Source organism: Pholis gunnellus (assembly GCF_910591455.1).
Source record: "Pholis gunnellus genome assembly, chromosome: 15".
In the NCBI taxonomy this organism is placed as follows: domain Eukaryota; kingdom Metazoa; phylum Chordata; class Actinopteri; order Perciformes; family Pholidae; genus Pholis; species Pholis gunnellus.
The window spans coordinates 20,531,167-20,540,951 of record NC_136542.1 but is presented as its reverse complement, the minus strand read 5'-3'; the positions used below and the strand labels follow the sequence as shown (position 1 = coordinate 20,540,951).

General features: G+C 42.5%; 1 protein-coding gene across 1 annotated transcript; it reads left to right on the top strand.

The window, feature by feature from the left end:
• The first annotated feature begins 1,375 nt into the window (after positions 1-1,375).
• Positions 1,376-9,083, top strand: calm1a (calmodulin 1a). The gene is made up of 6 exons (XM_079174892.1): positions 1,376-1,504; positions 5,914-5,944; positions 6,079-6,222; positions 6,864-6,970; positions 7,358-7,493; positions 8,016-9,083. The coding sequence occupies exons 1-6, from the start codon at positions 1,502-1,504 to the stop codon at positions 8,042-8,044; spliced, it is 450 nt and encodes a 149-aa protein (XP_079031018.1). The 5' UTR covers positions 1,376-1,501; the 3' UTR covers positions 8,045-9,083.
• Positions 9,084-9,785: the final 702 nt, after the last annotated feature.

The following is a 9,785-nucleotide window of genomic DNA, read 5'->3' as shown; positions in this document are numbered from 1 at the left end:
TAATTTTAAGATTTCCAATTTTAACATAGGGAATTCAGTCTCAGTTTTAAACTTATAAGTCCGCGGTAAGTTTTATTAATTAACTTCCTCAACCCACCTGTGAATTGCCTGGAAGTTTCACCTGCCCTATTTTATCACTCACAGAACATACTATGGCCACGGTGGCGGTGGAGTCGCTCCCTCCTGCCGTTGTTGCCGCGCCGTGGTTTGACGCATTGCAGATCCGCCCTGGCCAATCAGCGGTCTCTGTACAGTGTGCAGAATATTGCAGTTCTGTTCTATCCAATCATGATCCGCCTCTCAAACGCAAAACCACAACTTCCACAGTGCCGCCAACCCAAACGTATCCTTCCGCCTGCATAAAACACTGTGTAACGCAAACTAGGCCGTCACTTTGTCATTTTCGACAGATTAAAAAAGCAGTAAAAATAGATACGAGGAAACCTCTCGTCTTTTTCTTTAAAGTCGAATGACCACTATTAGGAACGACTCAATTATTGTAAAATGTATGCTTATCCTCCCCCCCCCAGGCAGAATTCTCCTCTCTAGGCTGTATTTTATAAAACATATAACCTACTGTGATAAAGAAGATTAGCGTTTTTACCTGAAAATGCAATATTTCTTAAGGCGATTTATTTGTAAATGAAGATACTACACGCACATTTGTATTAGGCCTACAATGTCAACCGATGTAGGGACTAATAAAGGATTATTTTATTTTATCTTATCTTATTTTAAATGTAGACGCCTGTTGCAGTTAATCGGGTACGGATTACACTAATATTGTGTTTATGACGTTGATGCTCAATGGTGGGCGTCAGATTGTGTGTTTTATGATTGCATATGTTCATAACAGAAAAGTGGGCGTAATTTGATTTGGTAATGCGAAAGCCGAGTTTCACACCAGTCGATTTATCTAAATCTCTGAATACACAGTATCGAGGGTGGTTTGGGGCAAAGCAGCCCACAGCCCAGGTTCACTGTATGTCATGCATGCACATCTGTTAGGGAATGTGCACCACTGAAGTACAATATCAACAAAAGCAGAGTATACAGTGCACAGAGGGAGTAGATGTGGTGTCAGTAGCTGGTGGTCCCCAGAAGTTAATCCAGTCTTTCACAGCATGCAAACCCTTTCACATAAAGTCGTGTTACCGTCGCTTCTCTTTCTGAGTGAAGACATTTTTTTCAAACTAAGAAACACTAATAATTCAAGAACAACATCCTTTTATAAAACATATAAAACATGGCACCCCAAAGACGGGTACGCGCACATCAGCAGGTTTGTATGCGCGTACACGTGTGTGCATGCACGTTTGAGGAGACGGAGCCAGGACGCCACACTGATCGAGAGAATTTCCCCAGTGCGGAGGAATACAGTGAACCGTACAGCAGTGGTTCGTCCTGCCTGCCCGCCTCCAGCCAGCCTTGCTCAGTGGCAACCTTCCATTTCCTCTCTCCCTGTAGCGTTAGCAGACCAGCGTTCCCAGCTCAAACAGACATGGTGAGTAATTCATCAACCACGGGTTGTGATATGGACGACTTGAGATGGTTTTGAGTTGACTGAATACCAGCCAGGCGTTTTTTAGTGTCTCCCGGATAGTGGTTTTGTTGGAGGAATATCCTGCAGCCTCCATTGCAGAGAGCGCGAATTAGCTCACGTTAGCTAACTAGCTGTTAACACTTAGTGGTTAGACAGAGAAGCTTATCACACCGTTGTTGCCTAAGCTCGTTCCCGCCATTGAAGTTAAAACGGTACTTGATATTATGTCACACTGAAGGGACAGTACTTGTTACAGGTGGCCGCTCTTGGCAGTAGTTACGGCGGTTAGATCGGCTGTCAATGTTAGCATCACAGCTAATGTTACATCTGACAGCTGTACCATCAGTCAACTAACGTAACGGATGCGTTTCTGTGTCAAGAGTACTAGTAACGTTAGTTTGTTTCCACGGTGAAGCTGGCGACGCAATTGTTAGTGTTGAGTCTCTTCACATTTGTTTGATGCCGGTGTTGCACAGACATTAGACATCCAGCTACAAACAGGAGTGCTGGTGGAGTAACATATTTAACGTACACTGCTCCTACAGCTAGTCACCCTTGAACATATAGGGTCACATATTATCATAACGGTCATCCGTAACGACTATCAAAGTACAACATGTGACCATTGTATAAACCGCATTAGTAATGGCTGAGAGTCCTGAGGTCACAGAATATGGTGTAACACCTGTACATCGTCACGTTGCCACACAATAAACACAGATACACCTATTATTTGAACATGTCAGGGACAGTTAGCTCTTCGTAAATGTACACACATTCAGTTTGACAGATGTAATCTGCTGAACACATTGCTCCTCCATTATGCAGTACTCGAGTTAACTAGTCATGCAATTACCTTTTTAAAAAGTCCTGCAGCAACATATCGCTTAAATTTAGGATGGTTGCGGATTATTTTCTGGATCACATCCTAAGTGAATTTTGTTTGTTTGTGTCTTTGACATTTCCTCCTGGACTAACACAGTGGTGTGTGTCCTATTGTGTGTCTGGCTTTCTGTCCCAACAGCTCATTCGCATTTAAAAAACTGCAGGTCCATCTTTGAAGACCTGGGTCAAAAACGGTGGACAGTTTTTTTTACACTGTGTGTGTCACTGTGCAAATCCAACTTTAACTTTCTGAGATGTTTGAGGCATTTGCATCATGACATTACTGATGAAAGATAATTCAATTTTTTTGTAGCCTATAACTTTTGGTTACCTGAACTGAAGTCAGTTAGATAAGCTTAAAAACCAAGTTAAGTAATTTACAAGTAGTCTGACGGGTTTTCTCAATGAGTGAGAAGAGTAGGTTGAGCTGTGTTTAACAAATGAATTTTCATTTGAATGTCCCTGTTAGATCTTTAAATTGTATCAAAATGAACATTTTGGCCAGGCTTCTGTAGCTGAATTAGTTACCAGGCTGGTTTATGGTTACTTTGACAAAGTGTGATACAGGAAGCAGTCACTGGGATTGAGACATCTCTGTTACTATATTCATGGTGCCTTTCTATTTGTGGGACTTGTTTAAGGCAGAAATACTTGTCTTGTCAGTCATTTTCACCCTAAATCGGTTATTACTGTTAATGGGTGCTTTACAAGTGAATCATAGGGCCTACATGCTGCACTCACTATCACACTAGCATTGCAGTGCCTTGAGAGGAATTTGGCCTGCGTATTAGAGGGGTTAGCAGCTTGTTAACCACCGCTAGAGCGCACACGCATGCATTGACACAAATCCTCGCTGTCATTACCATCAGCGTAATTCTTTCTGTTTTGACCAGTATCATCTTTCCTATCGCTCATTCTCTCTGTCCCTAATGGAAGAAAAAAACAGAATATATGTAGGATCAGATTTAGAGTACTGATTATCATTACCTTTATGCTTTGATTTCTAAAAATCTTTCAGACAATTTCTTAATCATTTAATGTTACGTTCAATGTTCTGAAAAAGATTCAAATATCACATCTAGTGATCTCTCTGACTTGTGTGAAAAAGGTGTTGTGAGTTTCATAAGATAACTGCATCAGAGACGGCGTATGCCATGTTGCTAATATATACTATTTCTGAATTAACAAGAGTCTAGTACATCAAAATAAACATAGAATATAACTCATGATGGTTTTCATGAAATGCAATGTTACTCATGACTTGTGGAAAGGAAAATAAAATGTGAAGATTCACAAGCAGTAGGATTAAGAGGACATTCTCCACTTTTGAACATCTGGTTAGAATGCAGTTTTGCACATTCTATATGTACCTTGATGACAGTATAGACTTAGTTTTGTAAGAAGGGTGGGTTTCCAATTTTGGCTCGTTTACTTAAACAAACCTTAACTTGGGACTGATGTCAAATTCCTGGGTAATTAGTGAGTCACTCACAGAGGGGGTCATTTGGTGTGACCCATGATGCTGTCTAGGAGGTCAGATGACCAGCCAACTGATCCTCCCTAGGAGTTGCAACTGTAGCAGTGAGATGACAGGCCACTGTTTAGCACATGCATACAACCTCCCCCAGTCTGGACACTGTTACTCTCACACACCTAAAATCAATTTCCTGACACATTTGGGTGACCTCCTCTGGACTGGTGTCTATATACACACGCACTCTGTCTTTCAAAGTGTTGAATGCTATTCATCTATTGAACTACTGCAGGAGGTGGACACTTCATCTGTACATCCATCTTTACTGTTCTTCTGTTGGGGAGATGGACAGACAGCTAAGCTTCACTGTCATACCCAGGCTTACACACACACACACACACACTGACGTGGAGGTAAAGGGAGTGAGGTTCTCTATCGCCTCATCCAGTTGGAGTCCGCTGCAGTCAGGGAAAGACAGCGTCTGGTCACGTACACTCATAGCGCCGCAAGACACAAGGACAGAAAGAAAGATCGACGGTTAAGCAGACTGATTTATTGAGACACAGAGGGATGGACAAGTAACCAGGAAAACATCAACGGACCAGCTTTTCCATCAGCTCATGGAAGAGAGAGACCTCGCCCGTCAGGTCAGTGACAATACACTGACCTTTACCACTCCAGAGGGATTGTGAAACTTCTGAAATCCATCCAGCCACTCACACTGGATAGATTGAAAGACGAGTCCTGCAGTTCTCCTGTCAACTGACTTGTGTTCAGCCAGCTATCTACCTATCCAGGAGGACTAAAAACATCATCTGTTTTGCCATCTTCTCAATCACATTTTTTCCCCCTCACCCATACAGTTATGTAACTATTCAGAGAGATGGAAAAATCTGCTGTCCATCAGATTTACAAATCAGGAGCAATTGATAGATGTCTAGCCGTCATTTTTTCCATCCACCTATTCCTCCCACCCTGAGACATCATTCCTGCCCTTCATGTCATCTTTCCCTCCCCATGCTGCCTAAAAACGTTGCCCCGTACCCAGCAGAAGATGAGCTGGTTAGCCTGTCTACCGTCTATGACCTCTTGGATGAACAACAAGACTATTACAAGGAGCTCATCCAGCAGCAGGAGAGGAACTACAGAGCCTTCCTGCAGATGCTGATGGATTCGTCCTCCAGCCGCATGGACGGCATGGTTAGAGAGATGCAGGACCTGAGAAACTGCCTGCAGGGAACCAAGGCTGAGCTAGCAGAGGTTAAAAAACAGGGAGTCCAGAACGGCAAACGGGCCGAGTGCCTGGCTGAAGGCCTGGTGATGGTGCGAGGGCAGCTGGATGGCCCCAGCGTCAAAACGGGAGTAATCGGGGGAGGTGCAGGAGTAAGAGCCGTGGATCTGAAACAGCGCAGAGGAGGTGGTGGGTTAAGGCTGGATGGAGGAGGGAGAGAGGCCAAAAAACCAGCACCAAAAGCTGCGATGCTGGTGGCCAACCTCACGGATATCCACTTTGATGACATAAAGGTTGTACACAGATGCACACACAGAGTGGAACGTATGGGTTAGCGAGAGCTTTCAGTGTCACTAGGTGCTACATTGGTGTTAATGTATTCCTTGTGGATAGCCAGAATATACTACTGTCAATGATTTGAAAGAGCATAGCATGTGTCTGTGGTTCATACTGGTCACTAGATGTTAGTATGCAGGGCGCTTGGGCCCAAAAATGAAATGGATTTAAAAAAACTAAATTGTGGCAAATGGTTGCATCACTCTTGAGTTTGTCTGACAGTGCAGTTCAGAATGGTTTCTTGAATGATGATTATGGCCGCAGCACTTTACCTATGACCAAGTGTGTCGCCGCCTGCCTCCATTAGTGTGTGTGATCACGTGCGATGGCTGCAAGTTATTATAAATTGTGTTGGTTTAGGATATAGGCTTTTTTTTAAAAAACCTGTCACTTCTTGCTTCCAGTGTTCTAATCTCTGCCTTTCTTCTGTTTTTTGTAATTTAGGCTGACCAACTAACAGAAGAGCAGATTGCAGGTAAGGGGACAACAAAATCGCTGCATTATGATTTTTTAGCAATAAACACATATTCCCTGCAGAGGTCCATTCATTCCTGAGTCACTGGAATATCAGCTCCTGTTACTAATATCTTTCCTCATAATGTGTGACAGAGTTCAAGGAGGCGTTCTCCCTGTTTGACAAGGATGGAGATGGCACCATCACCACTAAGGAGCTGGGCACCGTCATGAGGTCCCTGGGTCAAAACCCAACCGAGGCTGAACTCCAGGACATGATCAACGAGGTGGATGCAGATGGTATGCTGATTCCTCCTCAACATGGGGAACCATTTAGTTAACCCTTTGAACCCCAAGCAGTTTTGGGGTGTTTTTCGCACCAGTCACATTTTCTCTCTGTGGCCTTTTCACTGCAATATATAAGTCCTGCACCTCTATGCAAACAGCACAGCCATGGCTAGATGTAGAGAGAACTCAAAATTGGCTTCTGTGTAATAGAACAATTACACTGCCATAAATCATAAAAACTAAGAAAAAAAACGCTTTCATCATTTATTTTACAAAAATTGGCAAACAATGGAGCGTGTTTATACAAGTTGTTGTCACAATTGCTACCAATGTTAGAAAAAGAATTGGAGAGAAAGAAATGTGCAGATATATATATATATTGAGCTATTCACATTTTTACAATCTCTAGTTACATCTCCTCAATGCTTTGTTCAGTTGTCATGTGACTGTTGGTCTCAGGTTAGTCAGAATTAAATGTTTTTAACAGCATACGGTTTAGAGTAAACGATGATGACGTGTTTTACAGCTTCGGCCTGTGATAAATGGTGTAGTTTTGCTACATGCTTTTCCATCCCGTTAGACTGGTCTTTATGAGACGTTTTTAAACTGTATTGACTGGTGGTAACTATGACTTGCTTTCTCTCACCCTCCAGGCAACGGGACCATTGACTTCCCTGAGTTCCTGACGATGATGGCGAGGAAGATGAAGGACACTGACAGTGAGGAGGAGATCCGGGAGGCATTCAGGGTCTTTGATAAGGTAAGCCTAGATGTGTATGTTCTGTATTACCAGAACAATAATTGATTTTTAAATGTATATCACATTTTTCTCATCAGCAGTTTAGCGTTGATATACAAAACTCATTCATCTGAGATCAGAGTGTCCTTACGCTAAGGCTGACAACTAAGAAGGGACTACTTTCTCTGACAGTGATACTTGACTGTCTCCATTGATTGACTGTAATGCAGGGTGACAGTGTGGTGCATTCAATGCGAGCGAGGTAGACAGCCGCCGTAGTCCTGCTTATTTTGCCACAGTCGAATCTTAAATTTTCGTATTAAAATATTATTTTGTTTTGTACTATTGGAATATATATTTAGTATTTTCATTGAGAGCTGCCTGTAATGCTGTATGTGTGTTGGGCAGGACGGCAACGGTTACATTAGTGCAGCAGAGCTGCGTCATGTGATGACCAACCTGGGAGAGAAGCTGACCGATGAGGAAGTAGACGAGATGATCAGAGAAGCAGACATCGATGGAGACGGACAGGTCAACTATGAAGGTACACTAATACAAATACAAGTATACTATAGTATAAGTACATTTTTGGAACAAGGCTAAATTATGTAAGACAGTGTGTGAAATACCTGGTGCAAAAAAATTGTTAACTTTTCTAAACTCAAAATTTGCATTGCCGACCATTTGCAACAGCGTCACCCATGGATGTAGTCCTCACCAGAAACTATAAGGTTTTAGATGGAGAGATACGAGGAAACACCACAATATTTTTCTTTATTCTTATTTGTGAATAAATGTTTTACAGTTTGAATAATGGATACGGCACATATCATCTTTTAAAATACTGTAGACTTACAAGACATTTTTAAAGATTTTTGCAGAACCGTTGTTTGGGTTTTCAAGTGTCAATCAAGGGATCTTGGACCCTCCCCCCAAGACCCCCTATGTTTCACACACTGCTGATAGACATAAGTCCTTAGACTGATCAATCATAATGTATTCACTGTGTTTTAAGCAACAATTGAAACACTGTTCCTGATGACTTTTATTGCTGTTTTCCCCACAGAATTTGTTCAGATGATGACTGCCAAATGAACTGGGCTCACATTGAAGACAAAGAATCAGTCAAATGTTTCACTTACCTCTTATTGCAAAAATCTACATTTATTCATACTGTTCTGTATAGACTGAATGTTGGAAAACTGATAATCTGTTCATATTCACAAGCTCAAAAAAGGTATAAAAAAAAAAAAAAAAAAAGACAAATTCTAAATGAATCTATCTGCATGTACTGGCTTGTATTCCCAGCGCTGAGCTACCCAATCAGATCTCAACCTTTTAGCCAAGCAGCCTCTCTGCAGCTGGCTGGTGCACCTCTGCTTCCTGGTTCCATCTGCCTGATTTCATGATGATTATATGGGATGGCCAATGGCCTTTCTTCTATGACTTCCTGTTTTCTTTCTTCTGTTCTTCATGCATGCAGCTTTAGATGGGTTACTGTTGAGAGCCCGATGGCAGAAGGCTGTTGGCCTCAGGTTGGCCTGGGATCCACAGAGAGGAGGGAGGGGTTAGTTGACAGATGGATGGGAGTGAGTAAACCAGCGGAAGCTTTACAGTTGGCTCACCTAAATGAAGTCAGTGACAACAGATATTTTTAAGAAAAATTTTAAAATGGAACGACTCATTTTAGATTCTGTGTTTCTGGCATGTCGGGATACTCTCTTTATCCTTTGTGTGTTTACCTTTTTTGAGGGGGAAGCTTGGGTGGGGCAAAGATTTGAGCCCGTGGGATGTTTTGGTGGGGTTGGGTGGGCTTTTAAAAGGTGATGATATACAAGATCAACTTTGGGGCAATGTGGTTATCACTGAAGCATGCTTAGGGACAGTATATTGCCTCAAAGGTTGCACTTGAATCGTGATTCTACGGGGTGTTAATTTCAGTTTAGTGGGGACGGGGTCGGTGCTTTGCAGCATTTCTATCTTGTGTTTGTGTGAGTTTGCGTGTGTGTGTGTGGGTGCGGCGAGGCCCGGCCCAGTCCAACTGTTCTGTTCAGTTCAGTTGATCTGCATTCCAAGTTGTACATGCTAGTCTTTACATTTTGTTTTTCCAATAAAATACCACGAAGTAACATCTCGTACTGGGTCTTCTTGTGTTTTCTCTCAGTGAAGGCAGATTCTGTGGGGGAAGTGCTGCTGTAATGACTCATCTGTGCTACTTATTGCATGCAGAGTCTTTCTGAGAGTGGAAGTGGAAGCACGGACATTGAAGCCCACATACAACATTTTGGGGGGGGGTGGGGGGAGTTGGTCAGCCTTTACATTCTTAAATCTAAATGAGCAGAAGATCAACGAACATAAACATGACTAGTCTCAGTCTTTCATACAATATGAGTATTTGCATAGCAACTAAGTGATTGCACAGTTTTCTAAAGTAAAGATGGAAATGAAGGGTCAGGAATAAAGTAATACTGAACAAACCCCCTCCTTTTATTTAAACGCATCACCATGGTTACTTTATTTATCTTGCCTTAGTGATGGAGCTTTAAACAATTACAGAGAAACGCATTTACAAGTACAATGTCCCGTCAACCTACCAACCGTTTATTGGAGGGACAAGTTGTTTTAAAGGAGGATTTCTAACAAGCGAGTGACGGTGATGGACACCAACATGTTCCCATGAATCTAACGGCACTGTGTGTGTGTGTGTGTCTGTGTGTGTGTGTGTGGAGGGGTGTCACAAGGACTTCTCCAGATCGCTGAAAACGTCTGTCTGCAAATGAGGAGGTGTTGCTAGGCAACAGCCAGGCATGGGGTGGGTGGAGAGGGAGCAGAAACT